This window comes from Boleophthalmus pectinirostris, unplaced genomic scaffold, assembly GCF_026225935.1.
Source record: "Boleophthalmus pectinirostris isolate CB_2022bp ecotype Guang Dong unplaced genomic scaffold, ASM2622593v1 HiC_scaffold_22, whole genome shotgun sequence".
Taxonomy (NCBI): domain Eukaryota; kingdom Metazoa; phylum Chordata; class Actinopteri; order Gobiiformes; family Gobiidae; genus Boleophthalmus; species Boleophthalmus pectinirostris.
In genome coordinates, this window is record NW_026571190.1 from 24,999,069 (window position 1) to 25,025,574 (window position 26,506).

Sequence of the window (26,506 nt, forward strand, 5' to 3'; positions counted from 1 at the left end):
GAACTATAGATCAACATATATAGGCTATACAGTCCCGCGGACTGGTGATGCCTTCACGTACTTTAAAAGCCATGGTAATAAATACGACTATCCTGAAGTATTCTGAATGTAATGTGTGTGTATATATATATATCATATTGATATTACACAATTTACTTTTTGTGGTATATTTGATATTACACAATATAGTCTATATATAGTGTAATATCAAATATACCACAAAAAGTAAATAAATTAATTAAGCTAATTAAATGAATAAACTTATTTTACCAAAACAGCATGCACAATTATTTTACTAAAGATGTACAATTTCACTTTTTTCCGGGTTGCCCTTTAATGCACCGCGCATGTGCTTTTTTCTCACGACGCCGAAAAGCTGCCTGTGTAAAACATACCGCGAGCACGGCAAAGAAAAACAGTACTATCTATCGTACTAGAACTAGAAGGTAATTGTGTAAATATTTTTTCTGGTTTTATTCATTGTTTTTACTGTGAATATGCCCCGTTTGTTTAGCATTGTTTGAAAAGTTTTAAATTGACATTCGCGGTGCCATGTAGCTAGCTTTAAGCTAAATACTCAAACACAGCTAATCTTCCTTGTTTGCGCATGTTTCACATCTAAGTTTAAATAAAATTTACACCATTGCCTTCTTGTCTCCTAAGATGTATACAAGATATGGTGCAAATACTATGAAGTTTTAATTTAACTCTTGAATTGCTAACGGTGGTTTCTTGTGGGCATGGTCTTTGAATGAACCGAGTCAGTCTTTTGTTGATTCAATGTTGTAGTCATGTAGACATCGATATTATATCATATATTATCAATCATATTCTTAATGATGATTTTTAGCAAGGGTTACTGTCCAGTCATTCCTGCATACTTTTTTTGTCACTTTGTTTTTACAGATGTCTGAGAACGACGTTGACAACGAACTTCTAGACTATGAGGAAGATGAGGATCCTCAGGGAGTAACAGAAACGACTCCAGCCAAGAAGGAGGTGAAGGGGTCCTATGTGTCCATCCACAGCTCTGGGTTTAGAGACTTTCTGCTCAAACCAGAGCTGCTGCGAGCTATTGTGGACTGTGGATTTGAACACCCCTCAGAGGGTAAATAGTACTTAGAAATATATGGCTCTACATAACTGTAATATTATATAGTTAGAAATGCATTTTTTTTTTCTGACAGTCCAACATGAGTGCATACCTCAAGCAATTTTGGGCATGGACATTTTGTGTCAGGCCAAATCGGGTATGGGAAAAACGGCTGTGTTTGTACTCGCTACACTGCAGCAGTTGGAGCCAGTAGATGGTCAGGTGAGTAGGACCATTACATTTGTATTACTTGGATTGGAAATGTGATTTAACTTCCATGGTATTACTCCAATTGCTTCTGCGTATAACCAGTGCTTTTGTGTTATTAGGTGTCTGTCCTTGTGATGTGCCACACTCGAGAGCTAGCCTTCCAGATCAGCAAAGAGTATGAGCGCTTCTCCAAATACATGCCCACTGTAAAGGTGTCTGTGTTTTTTGGTGGTCTGGCAATCAAGACAAACGAGGAAGTGTTGAAACAGAACTGCCCCCACATAGTTGTTGGAACACCAGGTCGAATTCTCGCTCTCGTTCGCAACAGGTCCCTGAACCTGAAGAGAATCAAACACTTTGTGCTTGATGAGTGCGATAAGATGCTTGAAGCACTAGGTGAGTAAACGCAAAGAGACAGTGATGATGTTTTAAAATGGCATGTTTTGATTAGTTCAGTCCACCCTAAATCTTTAACTGATTTGTTCTGATATATTTTAAACCAGATATGAGGAGTGATGTTCAGGAAATCTTCAGATTGACCCCACATGAGAAACAGGTGATGATGTTCAGTGCCACCCTGAGCAAAGACATCCGCCCTGTGTGTCGCAAGTTTATGCAAGATGTAAGTAACTTTGCATGATTTTAGTCCTAGCCATATTTATTATTATCTTCAATTATTTTAACACTGTACCAGCAGATTTAGAGAGCCCATTTAAGCTTTGCCCATTTGTGGCCCTCCGTGTCATAAATGGCCATAACAGTGGGCTAGAGTGATCCTCCTAAGCACTTTGTTGAAGTAAGAATAGTCCAACCAGCTGTATCTGCTACTGGCAAAGGGAACGTTAATAACAACTTTATTTAACTTCTATTCAGTCTTGTTTGTTTAACTTTGACCCACCATTAACATTTTGTTTTCACACAATGTCACTGAAAGCCTAATATTTCCCATCTTGTTTAGCCTATGGAGGTGTTTGTGGATGATGAAACCAAGTTGACTCTTCATGGATTGCAGCAGTACTACTGTAAACTCAAAGACAGTGAAAAGAACCGCAAGCTGTTTGACCTACTCGATGTACTTGAGTTCAATCAAGTATGTGTAGCCTTTTGTGTATGAACTTACATTTAATTTGGTTACTATCAGCAAATAACACTTCATTCTTTGTGCTGGTTAGGTGGTCATTTTTGTGAAGTCAGTCCATCGTTGTGTAGCTTTATCCCAGCTTTTGGTTGAACAGAACTTTCCTGCCATAGCTATCCACAGAGGCATGGCTCAGGAAGAGCGGTATGTGTTTTTTTTTAAAAAAACAAAGCAGTGTAGATGCATTTTTTTTTAACTGCTCTTTTCCATCAAAGGTTGTCCCGATACCAGCAGTTTAAAGATTTCCAGAGGCGAATTCTGGTAGCAACTGATCTCTTTGGCCGAGGCATGGACATTGAGCGTGTAAACATTGTGTTCAACTATGACATGCCGGAGGATTCAGATACTTATCTTCACAGAGTATGTTGATTACTAAAATTTGAATATACATGTATGGATATGCATGTACTGTCATGTATGTAATTGCTCTGAATCTTTAGGTGGCCCGTGCAGGAAGGTTTGGTACTAAAGGCCTGGCTGTCACATTTGTGTCAGACGAAAGTGATGCCAAGACTTTGAACGAGGTCCAAGACCGCTTTGAGGTCAATGTGCCCGAGCTTCCAGGGGAGATTGACATTTCTTCTTACAGTGAGTTATTTATGTAAATTGTCACAAATTTCATTTAATGATACCTGTGTCTAGTGTTTTCAATCTTTGTGGTGATTTTTCTTTCTCTTTTACAGTTGAGCAGTCCAGATGAGTGTCTCATTTGTCAACCGTTGTGGCTTTTGGTGTTTCTATATTTTTAGGGAGGAGAAAAAAAATCTCAATTTACCTTCATACTCCAGCCATATTTGTTAGAAAGTTCATAATGATAATTTATTTTATCATGTACCAACCCTGTTTTATTATGTTTTTCATGTTCATGGATATATAGTTTTTGGTTAAATAAAGTTTTTATACCTTCCTCGTTACTTTTGCCTTTTATAAATTCAAAGGAAGAGGGCGCCCTTGTCAAGCTACAGAAAGTCAAACAGTGTGAAGCACTGTCAAGTCAGTAGAGCCTGTAAAAAGTGGAGTTTAGTGGCCACTGGCCATCAATATTTATTTAATCAAAGGCAGACAAAAATACAAGTTTTATCCTAATAAGGCACAAGAAACATTTGATATTGGTCCAATTTCCTACTCTTCATTTCTATTAATAATCATACCTCCAACTAAAACATTCAGGATTCACAATGCTTTGATAAATTATTGCAGAGATATACATTCATTTATCCACAACACAAATTAACCTTTCTTGCTCTGTACAGCAGCCAAGAAGAGCTGCCTTGTCATATACTATGTTGTATTTCTGTACATGCCAGTAAATAATGAGGTGATCTATAAGATCACTGTGCAAAGTGCTTTGTTGCTCTTGATTCTTCCTGGGGAGATGACCTCACAACTTGAGCAAAGTGTTGAGGGATTCAGATATGTCCCTTTGTCTTTTTACTCACTTTCCCACAAGGCCAGTGGAATTTAATTATACCAGGGACATCTGGAGCCATATACATTAAATTGTCTTCATCCCCCCCAGGAAACACCAAATCTAGTCAATGAACTTGTGTGTGTCTCCGTACATCCAGTGTTGTGGGGGCAAAGCTACTTCATTGAGATGGCCACAGTCAGTGCTGCATTTACAGGACTGTACAAACATGGCTGACTTCTGAAAGCGCTCTCCGTTGGGACAGACAAACATCACTGGAACAGTGCGTGTTTTTCGAGGTGAGCAGCAGCGTCCATCTGCACACACACTGCAGTAGTTGGGCCGGTAGAGCCTGACACTCACACACTCTCCATAGGACAGGCGTAGTGGTCCTGGGGCCTTTTGGGTTGGTGAACACTTCTGAACTTTCTGTGAAGAAATAATTCTGGTGAGTTCAACACTGTATTGAGGAATTTGGAATTTAGTCACAAATATTATACTGAAACTGAAAACTACCAACTACTGCCTGGCTGAAGTACTTTTCTTCATTGTCATTTACACTGATTTCACATTAATGATCTAAACTCCTGTGGTGTGTCTGCAGGATAAATATAGAAAGGAGTCCTCTGTCCTCTGGACAGTTGCTAAGCAGGAATGCAGAGGGTCAGAACTATATTTAAAAAGGCGCCTGGCTGCCACCACTACCATCTGAATAAAGCTGTGCTATGGACAAGCACTTCCCAAACCACTAAGGGGATCATCATATTCCTCAAATCAAGGATTAGGACAGCCCTAGAGACGAGGGAGTGTTTACACAGGGCCAGACATAATAATCCATTTGAGTTTCCATGCTTTTCAAGAGGATTTATGGTGGTGTATACAAAATAACCATGTCAGAAGAATCAAACAGTTATGGGTATTCACTAATTACGACATTTCAACTGTGTGCCTCTGTTGAGTCTGCTACATTACCTTTGTGGGAATAATAAGGCTGTGACAGGGTCGTATGGTGCAGATTCTGGTCTCTTTCTGTAGTTTACACTCAGGGTTTTTGTTAGTGATTCGAGATGAAATTCCCATTCCACAACTCCGGGAGCACTGGGACCAACTGGTGGTCTGCACTGGACAGTTATTCTCCTTGGTCCTCTTCGACATTACATTTTTCCCTGAATAAAATAAACACACAAGGTTTCAAATTAGATTATATCTAATCTACTATTGCACTGAATATGCTAGTTTGGTTATTTCATACCTGGCAGGTAGTGAAGTCCGTACTTCCCCCAGTCGTCCTTCAGTTCATTGGACAGCTTCAGTCTGGGCAGATGGTCTTTCCGAGGAGGCACCTGTCACAACATGAGATTAAACAAAGGACCAGGCTGTGTTTGGGATACTTCTGTAAGGTAACTCTACAAACAGGACAATAAATGCTATATAACTAAGTATAGTGCTGCTTAATAATAATAAAACATTAGATTTATATACCACATTTTGGGCCACCACATTCATACTAGGCAATGTAGGGTTTGCCCATGGACACAACAGTTTTGCCACTGGAGCCCCACTGTGGCACCTGGTATTCCCAGCTTCCAAGTACTAACCAGATCGAGCCCTGCTTAGCTTCTGAGATTTAATGAAAGCAGGTTTTGACAAGGTTTGGCAATGTGATAAGGAAATTGGTTGGGAAATAAATTACACAACCTTCTGATGGCAGTAATGTGTTTCCAGACCCTGTATGCAGGTATTTTTGGTACCTGAGTCGGTACACAAAATTTATCTTGAGTATATTTTAGATGATAAATATGACCAAGTAGTAGTAGTAAATAAGGCAATATTTATGCCTTATTTGACACCAGTCTCTTGCTTTTTTGAATTTATTATCACCACTTACATTTTTGCTCTTTGTTATTATATTTAGTATGATGTTTTGAGCTACTGTTTCCAAATAATTTCCCTTGTGGATCAATAAACTTTGTCTAAGTCTAAGTAGGAAAATGTGGAGGTATAAACTGTAGTGGTATTCAGCATCCCTCAACCTTTGCATGAATCAACTTTTATGTCCTCATTCTACTATTATATGAAATGAATACAGCATTTATTTATTAAGTAACGTTAAAAGTGCACTGTGTAACTTTTCTGGTGGAGGGTCCGCCACCTTCTTCTCTCTATGGAAATGTAATTACTTTGCCTTAAACAGTCTACATCATGGAAATTAGCTTATCACAAAGAACAAGTTACTGGGCAGATCTATGGACCTAGCACCTGTAATTGAATACATGCAAGGCAGCTAAGTTTAATCCCATACTGTGGAAAAATTCCATGCGAAGAAATAACATCTCCATGGAGACAAGCAAGTAGCCAACCCTTCACCCTAAAAGTTACACAATGCATCTTTAATGTAACTATTTTTATCAAGACTATTTTGACCTGATGGTACAGTGACATGTTGAACTTTATCAACCTTCTTTTTCCATGGGAGATGCCAGGTTCCTTTGTGACAGGTGACAGTGGAGCAGCACCTCCCGGGGGTCTTGATGAGTCTGGGGAAGGGGCAGGTGGGGGAGGGCAGGGGCAGCTTGTTGTTACACAGAGGAGCACAGCCCACAGCCCCATCCATACAAGTGCATTGGTGTTTACAACCAGCTTGAAAACTCTCCCCATTCTGGTACATCCGGCCGTTGTACTCACAAGTGCGCCCCTCACGTTTGGCTAAACAAACAAACAAACAAATGAAAAATAGTATTATTATTATTATATTACACAGAATTGCTTCTTATGAGCTTTTAGCCATGTTAGAATGCTATTACCTACTCAAAAAACATATCTGGAGTTGTGTTTTGTTTCATTCACACATGTTGTTCCTTTATTATTAGTCTGTACATCTCCAAAGCTCAGAATGCTCAGTTCATGCAGTAATTTTTTTTAGCGCCACCTAGTGTCTCCGCTCAATTTCTTTTCTCTCCAGTGACTAGGGTAAGAATCGGAATACACTAGACTAGACAGTTCGCAAAAATCCTGGAAGTGCGAGTCCGGGCACCAGCCAATCAGCAAAGAGCCATACATTCTGTGTTGGCAACGATTCCCAAGATCGAGGATTTAAAGCTGGAACAAAGAGAATATTCTGTGAATTTTATCAAGGGGAAAGACGTTATTGCCCTTCTTCCTATGGGATTTGGGAAAAGCTTAATATACCAGTTAACCCCGTTAGTGGTGCATTACATATGTCACAACCAAATAGCAGCGATTGGAATTCTAACACTGCGAGGTCAGACAATTTCTACGAAGTGAAACCGGCTGATGAATCGGGCTAGTAGTTTTTGGTGGTAGTTTTCAAACAACAGCTACCTTTAACCTTTTGTTCAGTAGAGACGGGCAATTCCAAGGTTAAAATTCTCCAAATAATTTTAGTGAAGGTGTACGTAGTTTAAAAACAGAGGAACACTTCTTGTATCGCCACATGACTTTAGAAGGTGGGACAGAGTGTTTTCAGTTTGAGCAAAGAACTCATGCAGGGTTTGTATGTGAATAAAACAAAACACAACTCCAGATATGTTTTTTGATGAGGACAACATTATAACATAGAACAAATAGAAAAACAATAGCATAATATGGCCCTTTAAGTAATGTCATATGTGTGATTATATTCAGTCTGGAAACACCCATCAGTTATAATCTCTCATGGTTCTGAACACACATGATACATCTTTTCCATGTATATTTTGTGCCAGTCCCAACATCTGTGGCATATTTGCAAATCTGAGTGAACAGAACTGAACAAAAACAAAGAAAAGTCCAATCTAATCTCTATGTCATTTCATACAGTTTAATAATACCACAATTCTGCTATTTGGTCTGTCATGTTTCCCGAGCTAAACTGGGACCTAAATATGGCAGTCAAAGGTTTAAATGACTGAATCAAAATAACTTAAGCAAATCCTTTACACAAAAGGACAAATTTGTGATAACATCTTCCATAGTGTAAACATGACCCAACCCATGACACACCTCTGGCCTCTCTGAAAGACAACATGCTTCAAGTGAAAAGGAAAGCCATCTCTGATTTCAGTAAGTATGTCTGCTTTAAATGTTGTGCATACATTACATTCACTCTTTTCAACACTGCCCACATCCACAAGACGCATCAAAACGAAAAAAAAAACCCAAAACCTGTTTGTATATTTCTACCATAGAAATTGCCTGACCAGTCACTTTCTTATTGTCTGTCCCAACTTGAGAAGATCCAACCACAGCTGCTAATTTGTCTCTCAAATTCTCGTAACATCCGGGACAAAGCATAACTTCCAATCCAACTTTATTTATATATCACATTTTATAAACAAGACAGTTTCCAAAGCACATTTTACATGAGATAAATAATAGTTTGGGGCTTTGATTGTTGATTCTGTAAGAAATCTATTCTGTTTCCCAGTCCTTTATTGTGTTTCTCCCCTTTTTTATGTACAAATGTTTGGTTTTGACATGAATGGAGCATGCCTCTCTCTGATAGTTAATTGGCCTGTCAATAATGCCCTCTGAAATCTGGGATACAGTACGGCTCCAGATCCACTTGTAAAGTTTTGTCAAAGCATGTGGTTCTGGCTGGTCAGGTAACAATAGAAAGAGTGTCCTTGACTTAAAGAAGAGTTACAAATAAGTTTACCAAAGAGTTTTATTACTACTATCATTACTGCTTCTACACATACTATAAGCTACTACCAGTATTACTACAACTTCTCACCTCTACAGATGCCCTCAGCTGTGGTTACATCGTTGCCATAGTTACACTCCAGGCCTTTATGGTGGTCGCAGGGCTTGAGTGGGCTACAGTCCTGGTTGAGCTGAGCAGCACACACCTTACAACAGCCACACCCATCAGGCACAGAGCTCACACCTGCCGGGCACATCAGGGGTTCCCCGGGGCACTGACATTGGGCTGGGCAGCTCGCAGTCACCTGGAGGGTAGAGGGAAAAGAGACAGAAATCATCATCATCATTAAAATAAAGTAAGATACTCTTGTATTGAAAAAGCCTCATACATAAATATGTTACTGAAAAAAACGGACCAAAATCAATATCAAAGTTGTGGTACAGGCTAATCTTGTGCATGTTTATTAAAGATGCACAGTGTAACTTTTCTGTTGGAGGGTCCATCACTTACTTGTCTCCATGAATATGACATTGGCATGGTTTTAAATTCATCTTGGAGACAGGCTGTTGGCACTAGACCTCATTATAAGTCAAATCTATGGAGAGGCGACCCTACTCACAGTGACATTGGTAATTGAATCAATTATTTTAATGCCATACTGTAAAGTATTCTATGCAAAGCAAAGACATTTCAATGGAGATGAGTAGGAAAATACCCATCAAAAAGTTACTTTATATACCTATATTATAGGTATATGTACCTTTAACCTTACCTAATCTTTTTATTTTTTAAATACCCACTGTATTACTAAGAGTAGAGTTACTCTCAAATTCTGTCTAAAAAGGTTGCACAATTTCAAATTACAGGCTTGAATGTCTAGACGGCAACATTGCGTGCCCCGTCCCCAGTCGGATTGTGAGAGTCACAAAAGACAGACATGAAGAGACATGCTAATTATCAGCATTGACAAACCAATCCAGGAAACTCTAATTATTGGCTTTTGTACAAAGACACTCAGAATATAGAAAGTACAGGGTCCTGTGCATATAATATATATATATATATATATATATATATATATATATATATATATATATATATATATATATATATATATATATATATATATATATATATATGTACACACACACACACTCACTCACTACACTCACCTTAAATGTAGCGATATAAGAATATAAGATAAGTCTTACCTGGGTGATGACTGCTGTTGTCATAGTCATATAAATCCAAAACATATTATCACCTTCTGATGAAAATAAATAGTAAGTAGTGCCTATTTTTGCATCTTTCGGCACTTTCAGTTTTTAGCACTCTTGTTCTGAGTCCTTGTTTCACTTGTGACTTGCAAAACATCCAAGTCCATTTTTATACCCCTGAAGAGCATGCAGAGACCATTCCCCTTTCCATTCCAACCAATTAGAATGCAGGTATTTTCAGTGGGCGGGGCTATAACATTAAGGATACAATGCTGATTGGTTGGAGTCATTTGGGATAAATGCAGTCATTCATAAAAATGCGCAGGTCTACTCTGTATTTATTTTATGAGTTATACATTTAAATGTAACAGGCTCATTCCTGCCTTTGTGGGTGCCGCACTTGTAACACTAAGTAAATATATTCAGCTGCTTCAACTCGCACACAGCTTAGCAATTCTAATACAGACACACTTCAAGAGAGAGGGAGTGGATTTTTTTACAGACGAAAATAGGTGCAGGGACAGAATGTGTTCTTAACAGTGCACTATCTAACTATCTGTTTAAGGGCCCATCACCTGCTTGTTTCTATGGAGATGTAATTTCTCTGCTTGGAATGTTCTACAGTATGACTTTAAACAGCTCTACCTTAGATTTACTAAATTACAGGTGGTTTTATTGCTCAAAAATACAGAAAAACTTGCATTCTGACTTTGAGTGGGTTTGCCTCTCCACAGATCTGATCTGTAACTTGGTCTGGTTTGATCTCCATGAAGATAGAAAGGTTCAGTATCATACTGTGAAACATTCCAGACAAAGCAATAACATCTCCATGGAGAAAAACATTTGACAGAACCTCCACCAGAAAAGTTACACAATGCACCTTTAATGTAAAATTACACTTTATGCTGTCCCACCCATAAAAACAACCTGGGAAATTTTCAAGCATTTCCAACAACCAGTCTCAGGGGATGATTTTCCACTTTGACTAAAAGATTAAACAGACATTTTTATATATTTTATTTCTTGAAGGTGGGTTTGTTATTACTTCTTAGTTCTTTGTCTGACATGAGGAGGTCTGGCAGGGCCTGGGTATTTCTAGCCACATGGTGCTGACATGGGAACAGGGAGGATATGAAAGAAATCACTTTATTATTGTTTAAGAAGTAGCTCATACAGGACGTCTTTTGTTTCGACTGCACACTTTCAGCAACACCCAAAACAGCCTTTGATGAGGAAATCTGGAGAGACAAAGGCTCATCTCCTGATTTTTGTTGAAAATTCACAACAGATAGGTACATCTTATGGGTGACTATTATGTGCAATATATTGAGATTTTCCCTACCCAGTTTTCCTATCCAAATGACCATTCAACTGATAGTTATATATTTCAATATCCTCACCATGTTTCTGTTTTGAATGTCCAAAATGGCTGTTTTTACACATAAAATGCCTTATTTTTATATGAAACCATTACATGATGAAAAACATTTTTTCTGTGAGCAAACAGAAGAAGTTTAAAAACTGGTAACGTCTCACTTTACAACTATGGCAGAGAATATTTTTTTCTTAATTCACCTGTCTCCACTCTGGTCACTATCAATGGAACAATAGCTCTCTAACTCAACCTTACAGGTGCCTGGGGATGTATAAAAGTGAAATGGTGTGGTTTAGGTCCCTGCGTTACTCTACTAGATCGAGTTTCAGTGAAAAACATAAAAGAACTGGTTGGTTGAAGACATGAGTGAGTTTGAATAGAAAAGTTGTGCAGGAAGCTGTCAGTCAGAGCTCTAATAGTGCGAGAGAGGGCAGAGTCATGGCCCATCTATTTTAATCCTCTGGAGTAACAGTACACACACTTTTACAATCCTAACACTGCTGCTGTTTTTACCCTCACCACGACTACGAAACAGCCAAGCACAGAACCATCATAAAAACTTCAAAAACACAAGTTAGTCCCATTTACAAATAACACAATTTACATGTTTATTCTGAATAAAAATTAAATGTTGACCTCAAAGGGAGGGTATGTAAAATTTTCATATAAAAATCAATCACCAAACTGTGAACCCAGATTCAAGAAAGGAGTGAGCGTGGATTTATTCTTAGTTACACTGGACAACATGGGACATGATGACCAAGTTGCTAATGTTATAATTTAGTGTTTTGGTTGTAAGATGATTATCCAATCAGAAATCACAATAAGCCTCACAGGAGTCCCTTATTTGAGTTTGGTTATAACCCAAAATCAGCTGGTTTAAACACAAAAAGACACCGACACCTGCAGCTTATTCATTTTTCATTGCTATTGCAGCCTCTGTGCATTTGTCATCTATATGAAGAACAATTTATTTTGTCCTATTCATTTATATCAAAAGAAAATTGTAATTCTGTCACCTAACAGAAGATGTTTCACTGCTCATCCATGTGGCTTCTTGAGTTCTGGTCAGATTGCCGGTGGACACTGCCTTAAATCTAAAGTGTTAGTGAAACCTCTTAACTGTAGAACTTTTGTGCATTTGACAGAATTGAATTTTTCTTTTGCTGTGGATCATACCTGGACGACTGAGGGATTACACATACATTTAATATATTTAGTCAATATTTAATGTGTATGGCGACTTTACAGTTAGTGATGCAACTCTCTATTGATCCGGTTTGGGAGTGGCAGGCATTACCCAGGCTTATGAATCCCATATAGGATTATAGCAAGACACGTCTGGCAGAATAGTCAAGTTATTGTAGCACTGTTACCGCTGCGCTGCTAAAAGAGGACCTTAAACATTCAAGAAAGTTCTCTAAAGATTGGCAGAGGTGGACCTGAGCGCCTTTGAAGCCTATTGTAATAAGCTCCGGGCCTGCCTTAAGGCGTACCAATGCGCTATGAGACCAGAGCGCACATGCAGAGCGCGCATCCAGAGAGCGTCTGTGCGTAACCATGGACATACGTACAGTATACCTTTACAGGCTCTAGGCTGTCGATGTGTACCTTACCCAATGGTTGGTGGCACCGATCATAAAGGGTGATCTGTGCACGTACATCTGCGTCGGTACCGCGCATGGTAATAGGAACAATACGCACACGTGTCCCAATCCTATGGCTCGTTTTGGATCTGTGTGGGTAAAGGTTTGCACGCTCGTTTGCAAAGAAACCGTGAAGCAATATTATAAATTACAGCTCTGGATCTACACAGCATGAACGATTGGAGCGAGTAGACCGGAGTGCCCAGGCAAGAGTGTGCCAAGCACATGATGGGAGGGATGTGATGGCACTGAATGGGTTTTAATTTGATTTTTTATGATTTTCTGCATGATTATATTATCCCATGATATAGTTTGATTACAAAAACCTCCCCAAAAACAAGTAAAAAAGTATGGGTTACGCAAATATAATTATCCAAACGTGAACGTGAAATATCTTGTTCTGTTTGAATGTATTCGGGTGATTGAATTGGTTTCTTCAGTGGAAAAGCTGTGTTGAGAGAGAGAGGAAGCTACAGAAATGAAAGACAGTGTCAAGGACCATGGCATTACAAAGACAATGTTTTGAGCTAAGTTTAACTAGGCCTACATAAAACCTGTGTCAGTGCAGTCTGGACAATTTCTGCAATTTGTTATGTCTCCCTCTGGTGGAAAAGCAAATGTTAACTATATTTATGACAAGCATTTTAAAGTTTATTCAAAATGCCTCAAATTACAATTAATTAATCATAACTAAGCATCATTTTTAACTAGACATTCTTTAACTGTAAGAAGGTGTTGGCTTTTTGAATCATAGATACTTCCCAAGGTTTGTTTTTTTAACAGTGAGCTTCTACGGATACAAGCTTACACCAAAATGCACATATCTCTTTTCGTCACCAGAGGGAGCCAGACACTGTATCATCCAGGTTCAATTTGCGTCAAAAAAAAAAACAAAAAACAAAGTTAGATTAGTTACTGATTTAAATCATTTTGTAGATCTATGTATTGAAAGAATGGATCAAGAAACACACACAGTGGTGGCAGGCGGATAACTAGGCTGGTTTTATTCTTAGCCCATGTTGTCTCACATTTCCTTCCTGATTAGACATCCTCTCCCAAAAGGAAAGCATCTGTATCTATATGAGATACCTCTGTCATTTTTATGTAGAGAGAGGTCTCCAAAGATATTCATTCATTCATCATGACTTGTTATAGAATCCACATTTTGCGATTTTTTTTACAAAAATGAATTTCCAATTATTCTATTGCAAAGAAGAATGGAGTGTAGTGACTTGCAACTATACTTTACACGTTTCTGTTAATAAATTTATCATTATTGTCTCATTTGTCTCATATAAAACAGATTTTCCTGTTAAATCCAATACATGTGCATGTTCATTCAGCAGTGACACTATCTTAGTCTGTTGTTCTCTGGTGTATCTTTGACTCTTTTACTTTGATGGAGGGTAAGCTTCATGAAAACAGCATCTCTCAGTGTCCCAACATTTTCCTCATCTGCCTCTCTGCTACTGCAGTTCAGAATTCCTAAAGAAACTACTATTTCCTGCTCATTGTTGGCTTAAAAGGTTTTTGCCGTCCTTTTGTCCAGTCAAGAACATAAGTGCATTGAAAAGAGATGTAATGGAGTGGTTGGCTGCTCTTGTGACTACCTGGCTCACACACAGAGCAGTTTTTGAAACTGTTTTTTTGTGCTCAGTTTTTAAACTTAATTTTATGGGATTTTAACCAACTACACTGCAAATCATGTGCATTTCAAAGGACACAAGTAAGGGAATGGTGGATTTAAGGATAAGGGAATATGGATATTTGAGATGCCACAGGCTTTTTACACTGTATGTGGCAGCAAATGGCAGAAGACCTTCCAGAGGAAATACTTTGAGCGAATGAACCTGTAAATGGCCTCGCTAGATGCTGTACTATCTATCCAAACAGCTAAACATGGACCTAGAAGAAACTTCACATATATAAATGGTTGTAATAAATTATGTACCCACATACAGTTTATTCAGACTTTGGGTAAAAAAAAAATAATGTTGATTCCTCTCACTTAAATTAGACAATAAAAAACATGTTCTGTTTACTTGTTAAATGTACTTTTCTGAAGTATTCGAGAAACTACAGACTCCAATCCAATGACAATACTGGCCTTGATTCCCCTTTTTTTCCTCAGATCTTATCCTGCAATTCAAGTGGTCCTGAGTGGTTCTAACTCAAAATCATGGAGATGGGCCCCTGAGCTCTACACTGTGGCACCAACAGCTCCATTCCAAACAGGCTGCAAAGAAGTATGAGTGAAGTGTAGAGGACACACTTCCACATGGGGACAATAAAGTACACCATAACCTTGTTTGTTTACCTTCCATTTGTTTTGAAAATATGGTCACTGAAAGTCTTCAGACCATTTGCAAAGTTTTATCAGAGGAGGTCACTGGGAAAGGAGGACAGGAAACAAAGGCTAAAGAGGTTATGGTTAAGGAGAGTATGCAGATTTAGACAAAACTAAAGGACAACAGCTCAAACAACCACTGGGTACTTTATTAGATACAATAGATCAAACTCTCAAAACACTCAGAGTTAATCATATTTAATGATAAGCATGTGTAAAACTCAGTGTATAGTAACAACAACATCTTTACACTTGCTGTTCATTTTTCTAGGCTGTATGAAAATCACGGAGAACCAAAGCTTATTCAATGTCACACTTCCTTTAATGAACTACAAACTAACTAACAATAACCTGTAATTAATAACCTCTCAGTATTGGTGATTTTCCAGATTCTAGATTATGATGAGCCAGATTTCTCATTTGATCAAGTTGCACTTTACCATGAAATATCTGGAAGGTAAATTCATAAATGCTGAACCTGATTTTTTCTATAATTGACTCAGACCAGGACTCAGACCAGTACCCAGACCAGGACGAGGTTTTGAGTACACACATTACACCAGTTTTAAAATCACTGCATTGGCTCCCTGTGAGTTTCAGGATCAATTTTAAAGTTCTTTTATTGTTTTTTTAAATGTCTTAATGGTTTTGGGACTTCTTATCTTTCAGAACTGCTTTTACCTTACGAACCTTCACGGACCCTGCGCTCCTCCGGCAGGATGCTCCTGGTCATTCTCAAGGTCAGGACACACACTCATGGAGATGGGTCTTTCCAGTACTACGCCCCCCTTCTATGGTTCATGTTTTTAAGAGCGGGCTCAAGACCCACCATTTGAGCCTAGCTTTTTTATTGAAATCTTATACTTTTACTTGTTCCTATTGTACACATTTTATTATATTTATTCATTTTAGGCATATTTTTAGGATTTCCAGTGTTTCCTCTGTAGGAGCCCTCTGCATCAGGAGCGGAGGTCGGCTACGGCTGCTGGGTCTGTCATGTGGGCTCCTGGTGGGGGGTTGGTGGTTGGGCCTCAGATGCTTGGGCCTCATCTTTCCCCTGGGCCCTTCCTGGTGGCGGGGGACAGCTGTCTGTTCCTGGTGTAGACGGCTCTTCTGTTTATGCTTTCTCAACTGATTCACCTGTATTCAACCTCACATTTTACTATAGGTAGTTTTATGTATTTTAGCATGTTAGTATATGTGTGTGCTTGTGTCTTGGCTGTTTGGTTGTGTGGGGTCAGGCAGGTGTGGGGGTTGGGTTGGTGGGTGGGCGGAAGGAAATGTGGGATTGTTTTTAATCACTGTAAAGCACTTTGTGTTACATTTTTTTTTGGATGAAAAGAGCTTTATAAGTAAAGTTTGATTGATTGATTGATTTATGACCTAGATCAACTAGGATCAGAGAGGTAACAAAAACTGACATGAAATGATGTTTGTAATTTTAAAAGGTTGGATAATTAAATTAACAGAAATGTAAAAGATATGTTTAACTAAATGTAATTAAAAATGATAAAACAAACTGTCACAATTTAATTTACATTTACAAGTTAAACAAAAGAGCAACAAAGTTAAAGTTTAAGTCAACTACCCCTGATAATTAGCAGTCAACCTTCTCTCACAGATGAAGTAAAGTTGATCTTTACAGTCTCTTTTCTCCAACAGTCCCTGTGAGTTTAATGCTCCACAGCGGTTGTGGACTGGACACTGATCTAGCTCATGACGTGTTGCAGACTCCACAGGGGCTCCACTGACCCACTGCCACTGGTCACCAAGGAAACGAAGTCCAGTCCACACCAGGCTAACTCTTTCTTCATGCATATGTAACAAGGCAGGTCCCCTATCGTTCATTGGACCGGCAAGATTTTTACCATAACGTCTGCAATACTCCAAAGCCTTCTCCCATGTCAGCGCTATCTTCACCACAGGGACTTCAATGCAGTAAAAAGGTCGTAAATCAGCTTCTGGCAAATCACTCCAATAGCTGTTATCGAGAACATGTCCTCTGTTTTCCTGTCCCATATAGTTATTTGGTTGGTCAAAAGCCCAGTTTTGGTAAGTCATCAGTCCTTCTCCAGACCACCTCCATATCGATGAGTTTGAAGGATCTCTGTAAAGCCCGATCCATCCTGATGAATAAGATCCGCTGTTTTGTAGCAAAAGTTTAAACTCTGATGCATTGCGCACATAAGCCAAGTCAGTGTGAAAGGTTCTACAGAAGGTCTGGGCATCATTCCATGTTATTTTTGAAAGATAAAAAATGTATCTCCCAAGGATTACTTCAAAAGATGCACACAAAATCTGTGTAAAGATAGCACGTGCCATAATGTTGGAAAGGTGAAACTGCCATGTGTTTACCCACCACAAAGAAAGTCCTAATATTGGTATGGATTTGAATGTAAATGCAAAACAGCTGATTTCCCAAACAAAATAGTTTCTTAATAGCTACATTTACGGCAAGCATTTAAAAATTTAGTCAGATTGCACCAAATTACAATTAATTTATCACTACTAAGCATAACTTTAAGAGGGTGTTGGCTTTTAAATCACAGATGCTTCCCAAAGTTTGGTTTCTAAACAGTCTGAGATCTATGGATGAAAACTTACGTGGCAAGACCGGCTTTGAAGGTCTAGGTTGTGGGTGCTCTTACCTGGCGCTGCGCTGGTGGACTATTTAAGCGCTCCCTTCTCAGTCGTTCCCCCTTTGGCTCACACGCTCTTCCGGGCCTCTCCTTGTGGCCGCTCTGTCCTCTAGCTCAGGTAACTTCCATTTGTAACTCCTATGCACATTATATCCAAATTTCCAATCACGTCTCCTTTTAGTGCCGCTGTTTGGCCGGTGCTCTGCACCGCATCAGTCCCTCATTCCTTCGAATCACGGAGCACCTAGTGTGCGCTTTCATCTCTGCCGACAAGGTAATGCACGCCCGATACTCCTCCACTCATTCATCCACGCCCAAATACTCTTACCGGTGTCTCTCCTTAGCTCCACGGGTGAGCCGAGTGAGTCCCTCCCCATTGCGCTTGGCTGTGCGCCACCGTGTCCCTTAAACCGCGGCGGCAGGTAACCAAAACCCTACTACCACGTGCTACCTGTGCCAACCAACTTTCTAAATTGTATGTTTATAGCGTGTGCCGGTCCACGTTGTTTGGACCACGTATGGACGCAGTAATTCTGTGTAAAGTTACCTTTGATTCAGCCTGGGGATTGCGCACTGTCACTTCCAACCATGGTATGTGTTTAGCCCAAATCCTTGTACTGCAGGCTCAGATTTAATCCCAAAATTTATCTTTCTAGGTGTCAGCGGGGGCCTGCAGCGGCGTGAGCACACCACCTTTGCTGTTTTGCTTTACGTTTGCTTTACTGTTTTGTTGTTTTGTTCTGTTTAGCTTCACTGTTTTGTTTTACTCTTGCTTTGCTTTATTTTTGTTTAGTTTTACTTCTGGTTTTGGGGTTTCGTTTGGTATTTTCAATATTGTGTACCTGTTTCTCCCACTGTAGTGTTTTACTGTTTCCCTATTTTTATGGATGTAGCCACTTTTAAATAACCTAAAACTGTCTTTTAAAATGGAGAAAATAAAGATTGTGTAAATGATGGAACCTGGCTCTCTCTCCCTCACTGATATGCTTACCTGTGTGCCTTACATTTAGACTATTTCCCCAAACTAGATTTGGGGTGGCGTTGTTGCAACAATCTATTACAAAATGTAACATTCCCAAGTGTTAACCCCTCGGTCGCCACACTTGCATCAAAATATACATATATTTTTTGTCACCACAGAGAGCCAGATACTGTATCACCTGGGTTCAATTTTTGCAAAGTTAGGGGCTAAAGGTTAGGGCAAGGAACTCCAACCTGTAGCTCTCCACCCCCTTCCAAGTAGCTTAACAAGGGATTTCAGAATTATACATACTGTGCTGAATAACTCGAATTTGATAAAATAAATACCTATTTCCTTTGTAAATGTATAATTTTGATGCCTAATTTTGTGCACTGAAAACGGGATAATGGTTCATGTTTTATAGACATCTATTTGTACCTCATCTCACCTCATCTACCATGGCTCTTATATTTACAAAATTTCTGGAGACCGCTAAAATTAGTAGCTCTCTGGCATTTTTGTTTTACAAAATGTAGCTCATAGGAGGAAAAAGGTTAGAGGCTCTGGGTTAAGGGTTAGGAATTAGGGGTTAGAGGTTAGGATTAGGTTATGGGTTAGAGCAAGGCATTATCTCATTCAGTCTCATATAAACCAGATTTTCTTGTTGAATCCAGTATGTTTGCATGTTCATTTAGCAGTGATAGGACATCTTTGCCTACTCTGTTGTTCTTTGGACCATACATATGCTCCTCCATAACTTCTGGCTCTTATACTTCGATGGATTGTGGGTTTCATGAAAACAAATTATCATCTCTCAGTGTCCCAACGCTTTCCTCATTTGCCTTACTGGTTCTGATGACACTGATGCCTACCCATTGTCCAATATACCTTATACAGTGACAATACTGACCTCAATTCCCTGTTTTTCCCAAGAACATCTAATTTCCCTACAGAGACCACAAAGTGCATCTTTACCTCATTTGTTTACTTTTCATTTGTTTTGAAAATATGGTCACCCAAAGTTGTGTTCACACCATTTGCAAAGTCTTAACGGAGTTCAATGGAAAAGGAACACAGGAGACAAAGGCTAAAGAGCTTATGGTTAAGGAGAATATGCAGATTTAGACAAAACACTGACTAAAGGATAACAGCTCACACAACCACTGGGTACTTTATTAGATACAGTAGATCAGACTCTCAAAAACTCAGTGTATAGTAACGTCTTTACACTTGCTGTTCATTTTTCTAGGTTGTATGAAAATAACATAGAACCAAAGCTTATTCAAAGTCACACTTCCATTAATTACTAATTAATAACCCCTCATTATTGGTGATTTTTTGGATTCTAGATTATGATGAGCCAGATTTCTCATTTGATCACGTTGCACTTTACCATGAAATATCTGAAAGATAAATTTGCAACTGTTGAACCTGATTTTTTCTATAATTGACTCAGACCAGGATTCAGGCCAGGACTGTGTCTAAGTGCTAAGATGTCTCATTACCATTGGAAATCGTTTATCAACTGTTAAAAATAAAATATTAAAAAATATAAAGAAAATTATTATTTTTTTCTCTTGGTGTTCAGAGATTCCTTAAAATACACTTGCTCCACCCTCAACACAACCAAACAAGTAGATCAGAAGTAGATCAAAAGAAATAACAGATCCTCACCCCGTGCAGTGTTTTAAGGCTCTGTGGCACTGTGGTTTCACCCCCCAACATTTAGGCAAGGCAAGTTTATTTGTATAGCACAATTCGTAGACAAAGTAATTCAAAGTGCTTTACAGAATAATAATTTACTGCCTTCAGAACGTCTCTCTCCACTTGTATCCTCTTGGCCTTGGAAAAACAGAAACAAACACATCAATAAAACATAGGTTTAATGTGAAATTGTATTATTTCAAAATTTGCTCAACAAATTAAATTAATCATAAGGACAAAATTTAAATCAAGGCGCAAAATGGCTAGTCACTGTTGTTATCTCTACAAAACACACACATTTGGATTTTAAAGTAATGACCTTATGTTGTTTCCTGTTCACTAAGAATGTACTGTATTTATTTCTCAAAAATTTCACTTTTTGGACAAATTCTTCTCTGTCTTGTTCTTGACTGTCCTGCAAGTTTACACACAAAAAATATGAGTTGGTCAAGTGGCCCAGGCAGAAAATGCCATATACAGCTGAAGCAGAGTTCCTTGTCAAAGTCCCAGCTCTTCAACAGTCCCTATAAGAGGTCTGGACTGGACACTGACTGACCTCATGTTGTGTTAGATTCCAGAGTAGCTCCATTGATCCACTGCCAATGGTCTCCAAGGAAACGAAATCCAATCCACACCAGGCTGATTCCTTCTCTCTGCATTTGGTCCATGGCGAAGGTTTTGTTGTCACATATTAATCTAGTGAGGTTTTTACTCTTGGATTTGCAGTATTTCAAGGCTTTTTCCCAAGATAATTTTGTCTTCCAAGTATCCAAGTAAAAATTTGGTTGTCCTTCAAGCCAGTTTGTGTATGTCATCAACCCTGCACCAGACAATCTCTTCACCTCTTTCAACCTGTCTTCTACACACCTATCCATGCCTCACTTATGTGTGAATCTGCAGCCAGCAGAATTTGGTCCTGATCACTGGGACTGTTGATAAGCGCAAGATCAGTGTGATGGTGTCTGCAGTACTCCAGAGCTTCACCCCAGATTTTATTTTGCAGGATATAAAAGTATTTTCCAATTACTACTCCAATCAAAGTGGAAAAAATACTTAAAAAATAGTATAGTAAAATAGTGAAATAGTAGTGATTCCATTGCTCTATGTTGATGTAACTCGAGTGACTTATGTTCTGTGCAAAGATTTAAGGTAATGATATAGGTTGGATAAAGCACTGAATTTCCTGATGCAAATGGAACTATTCATTGTTTAAAAACAAAGACTGAAATTCACATGAAAAACAAATTCACATTAAATGCAAACCTGAGCTTTTTAAGTGCATAGAAAAGACAATTTTCAAAATCTTAAAGGTCCTTTCACTAGCAAGGACCATGCCAAGAACGACATAGTGTGAAACAGAATCGGCGTCAGAGCACATCTACTGGAGGGGCGTGGGTCACCAGCAGGGGGGGCACTGCCAGTTGAGAAATATTTTAACGTGGTGGAGTCATACAAAGCAGAAATGCTATCAAACACGTTTTTCTATAACAGTATTAGGCTAATTATGTGTTGTTGTTATTTTTATCATTATTTTATTAAAATTATTATTATTAGCTGCAATAGATGTTGAGGCTGTATGGTAGACGATAGGCACACAAGACGATAATAAAAGGTTGAGGTTTATTAAAAAATAATACAATAAGGCCTGCCACTGGTTGTAAACATTAAACAACAGCCTCTCGTCAAAAACACCTCTGAACAACATCACTGAAAGAAGCAATCGGTCAAGAAACAGCCACGCATCGGGCAGCACCAGGGCTGTAGTGAGCGTGGTACGTGAGGGCACACCGTCCAGTCCTGTCCTATAGAGACCAGAGACCTGAGACTTGAGGGACCGGGACTAAACCAGGACTAAAACAGGACCAGTGGCAGCTGGTGGTATAATTTTTGGGAGGGGCACCAAGGCCAAAATTATAAATATATATTATGAATAATATATGTATTATATATATAGTCTATAGTATTATAACAAATACCAGAAACAGACATTTTGGTTACTATTGGCTGAACAATATCGATCAGAGCACAATGAACAACACAACGTAACACACTGCTCACACCCAGACCCAACAACGTCAGCAAAACTACAATAAGACGCTACGATCAAAACATGAACACAGATGCCGCTCCTACAGCACATGGCAGAACAATCAGAGCAGCTCCATCGCACCTGCGAGCTCATTTACGCACTATTAACTATTAACACTTAACACTATAATACTATTTAACTATTAACACTATAACACTCTTTACCTGTGAGGCTTCATGTTCAGATTTGCCGCAAACTAATGAAAACCAGCCTCTTACCTTCTCCAGAGACTGAAGCAGAATGTTTCCTCTGTCCACTGTCCCACTGGTTCTGTCTCCAAAAGTCTATTGTCCAATATGAAGAGATGAAACTGGTCCGTGACGCGAGGTCCGGGAGCCGAGTGCACAAGATGGTTGTAAAATTTGTCTTAATCCCACTTCCCACTTAAATCTGAAAGTTACGGTCAGTCCATATCAGCACCAGGATACCAGGTAGAATTATGCCTCTGCGCGCTATGCTCAGGTCAAACTTTTACACCCAGAAACGAGCGGGCAAAGGCGGGTAGAGCAGCGAGCGACTGCCCTGGCCCCGGCGGCAACTGCCCCAGTCCCGGTAGTGACAGTCCGGGGTCCCGGCGGCGGGTCTGTCAGTGTCTTTGACTCTGTTCTCGCCATTTCCTGTGTAGAGCTTTAGGCTAAAGTAGCAGCTGCCGCTAATTGTGAAGCAGCTACGAGTTGACGCAGCAGGTTGACGTGAGTGACAGGACAGTTGTCCAATCACACTACACTAAATAAACAGAGACTGTGATATCGTAAAGTTTGTGCCCTCAGCCCGAAGTGAAATGCGCCAATCAGAATCATTTTAAAATAGTAATAATAACGGCCTGTGCTGGGGGGTGGGGCACCAGTGGCCGCTAGGGGGGCACGGCCCTCAAATGCCCCACCTTGCCGCCGACACCGCGGATAAGATTACACTTTAGGTTAAGTTAAAGTTTTTTGTTCCTAAACCCGGTGAACGTGAGAGACACGTCCGTGCGTCGGCGCCATAGCAACGTACAGGCGCGGGGACTATATAAAGCGCTGCATCTTTTAAATCGGTCTGTTTTCACTTGAACTCGAGTGAGAAATTTCACGCAATATCGCTGCTGCTGGTAAAATATACTTTGAGATTCCTTAATACCAATATTTCTTGAAAAAAAAAACTACACTTTGGGCATCAGCACACTTTCTAATCCTACTTTGTTAACTCGTTTCAAGGTTTGCAACTCAATTTAACTCAACCATGGCTCGCCCTGTTGCCCGCCTGGACCTCTTCCCTGGAGGTAAGACAGATCACTGAAATATTCGTGAATATAGATAAAATGAACTAAATGCTACATGTTGTCAACCATTTTGTCCACGCATGGCTATTTCTACTCGGGTTAGGGTAAAATGGTATCATAGGTCGAATATGAAACTGCTTCATTTGAGAGGTTATGACTTTCAATCGACGATTACTTACTGTGGTTGTAATAATAACTGGTAAAAGGGACCTATTTTTCTTGGTATGGGTACAAAGTAAAAAGTTATTAGTATTTTCTGGAAAACTGCCGCTGTTGATATGGGCCGCCGTTGTTATGGGCCGCCGTTGTTATGGGTCGCCGTTGTTTGCACACGGTGATCACACTTATACTTAAGTCATGTACATTTCAACTCATCTTTATGAATATGCGTATGAATATTCGACAGTTGTATTATGCTATCAAATAGGGCTCCGACTAAAAGTAGCACATATCGACAGGCCAATTTAGCCATTGAATAATGCTCCCACTGTAGAATCACCATTATTTACTTGTTTGTATGAATATGGGTCGAGGTAGCTTATCTGGACAGTCCTACTATCTTCTCCCAAATACTGCATCCACTAGAGATAGCATAACTGACCTTTGTGATCCTGGGACAATTCTATGCAACTGAGTTTTATTTATTCAGCAGCTTTCTAAACAAATTTACAATGTTTTCTACACATGGAAGCAAAATAAAATAGATGGAATGAAAATGATGACCAGAAAATCAAATATTAAATCCAAACTATTCAATAATCTAACATAGGTATTCTGCTGCAAATCTTCTGCCTCGGGTAGCTCAAATCGATGGACATTTAAACTGTAACAGTGCTTGGAGGTTGACAGGACAGTTTAGTTTGTAGGTGTCGAAATTCATCAGTGTTTTAGATCATTTTGAAAAAAAAAAAAAAGATGGCACCCAGCCAAAGATTCTACACTAGAATATTTACAGAGATGTACATTTTATATTGAAAGAGATCATGTTATGAGGTTTTGGTTGAGTTTTACTTGAGTTTTAGGGATGAATGGGATTACTGAGGTGCACTGCACACTGGCAGATGCACTGTGGACTTGTGCAAGAGAAGCCAGACAGACCTCTGTGTTTAGAGTCTTGTACAAAAACTGTAGGCCTGTATTTATACTTAAAACCTTGCTGGTAAGTCTGTAATTCAGGACATGAGCCAAGGAAAAAGTAGTTATAGGCTAAAATATTGCACTGACCAGCAGCTCTGGTCTTTCCCTGTTTTTACAATTCTGTAGAATGACTTGTGTGTAAAAATTTGTCTGGCTCCTTGTGCCATCGACACAACATCAGGAAAACCTTTGTATGGAACAACTTGTTAATGTTGTAAAATGTTGCAGTGACTCTGGATCCGCGGGACGCTCCGGGGGACCCTCCTGCTGCCGGCTCCTCGCCAGGCGAGGACGACGCAGGTGAGGTGCAGGTAAGTATGCCTTTTGTTCTTGCTCGTTTCTCCCCTCCTCGGCGAGAGGACGTGCTTGGACAAGAGGAAGAGGAGGAAGAGGAGGACAGTGAAGAGGAAGAGGACTGGAGTGAAGAAGAGGAGGAGGACTTGGATGACGTTGACTCTGGCTACTCAAGTCTCTCAGAGGAAGACAGCGATGAAGATGAAGCTGTTGATGTGGAGGGGGAAGATGACGACCAGGTTTTCCCTCCGGAGGAGTTCTGGGCCGACTGGCGCCAGGCGGCCCGTCCTGCTCAAGCTCGGAATGTGAGAGATCGTCCTCCGACCCCCTTTGCTTGGCAGCGAGCAGAGAGCCCTTCTCCTGCACCCAGTCCCGGTGTTGAAGAGGAGCATCGCCCGTCTTCTCCCGCTGCTGTGCTTCCTGCGCCCTCCTGCCATCCTGCTCCTTGCCCTCCCCCTGTGGGCCTTGCTCTGGACGTCCTGCCTCTCGGTGGATTCAAGCGCCACAGAGATGAAGATGCGGATGAAGAGGGAGACCCCAGCTCCAAGAGGCCGCGTCCTTCCTCCAGTTCCCCAGAGCCCGTCCCCTCCACATCTTCTGGGACGTCTGCAGGTTTCTCGTGGTACTTCCGCCCTCTGCCCCCATACCCTGACTCGGACGATGACTGAATTCCGTCTGTGAGACTCTGGGCTTTGTAACATCATTTCGGCAACATTTACCACCTTTAAACACCGCCGATTTCATCTCTTGTACATAGTTTTTCAATTTATTATCTCAGCTGTGTGTTAAGTAGTAGTAGTAGTAGTAGTAGCTTTGTGTGCCAAAATAATTTTTCATCTTTTGTGTGTTTCAAAAAAAAAAAACAAAACAAAAAAAAAGAGAGAAAGCAAGGAATAGTATGTAGGATTTCTAAAATCTTGAAAAGTCTTATAAGCAAAAAAAAAAAAGAAGTTAAACATGATCAGTAAGTAAATAGTAATAGATAAATATAATTTAAGCTACAATGTCACAGATGTCCTGCATATTACGCCTCCCATTCTACTCTGGGCATAGGTGGGTTAGAGGTGAGAAGGTAGTGGGGTCGCTGGTGCGATTCCCGCTTGTTTGCTGTGTTTGTTTGCCGTGTTTGTTTGTGTGTTGAAAGGGAAGGAAAACTATGTAGGAACGTAACAGAACAAAAACATGAACAAATTCTCTAAATGTGCTCAATGACTAAATTCTAATTGAGAAAAAAGTCAATCTGATGCTTATTTGTAGTTTCCTGTATAGTACACCTTGCCTTGAATTTACTTTGAGCTGGTTCCACTCTGGTCATAGGAGGGTTAACTAACTCATTAATATT

The 26,506-nt window shown here is 39.7% G+C and overlaps 2 protein-coding genes and 1 long non-coding RNA gene across 3 annotated transcripts; 2 read left to right on the forward strand and 1 right to left on the reverse strand.

The window, feature by feature from the left end:
- The first annotated feature begins 331 nt into the window (after window positions 1-331).
- On the forward strand, window positions 332-3,355 carry LOC110166169 (ATP-dependent RNA helicase DDX39A-like). Its single transcript, XM_055157736.1, has 10 exons — window positions 332-446; window positions 907-1,108; window positions 1,188-1,315; window positions 1,423-1,699; window positions 1,807-1,925; window positions 2,262-2,393; window positions 2,476-2,585; window positions 2,657-2,801; window positions 2,882-3,029; window positions 3,125-3,355. Exons 2-10 carry the CDS (start codon window positions 907-909, stop codon window positions 3,139-3,141), a joined length of 1,278 nt encoding a protein of 425 aa, XP_055013711.1. The 5' UTR covers window positions 332-446; the 3' UTR covers window positions 3,142-3,355.
- A 110-nt stretch (window positions 3,356-3,465) lies between these two features.
- Window positions 3,466-9,844, reverse strand: LOC110166207 (CCN family member 1-like). Its single transcript, XM_020931429.2, has 6 exons — window positions 9,706-9,844; window positions 8,585-8,798; window positions 6,308-6,555; window positions 5,102-5,192; window positions 4,822-5,015; window positions 3,466-4,278 (listed from the first exon to the last, which is right to left on the reverse strand). Exons 1-6 carry the CDS (start codon window positions 9,748-9,750, stop codon window positions 3,973-3,975), a joined length of 1,098 nt encoding a protein of 365 aa, XP_020787088.2. The 5' UTR covers window positions 9,751-9,844; the 3' UTR covers window positions 3,466-3,972.
- A 7,933-nt stretch (window positions 9,845-17,777) lies between these two features.
- LOC110166144 (uncharacterized) lies at window positions 17,778-18,677 on the forward strand. Its single transcript, XR_002318945.2, has 5 exons — window positions 17,778-17,836; window positions 17,900-17,992; window positions 18,063-18,140; window positions 18,206-18,309; window positions 18,375-18,677. It is a non-coding gene; the product is annotated as an uncharacterized LOC110166144 (long non-coding RNA).
- The last annotated feature ends 7,829 nt before the right edge of the window (window positions 18,678-26,506 follow it).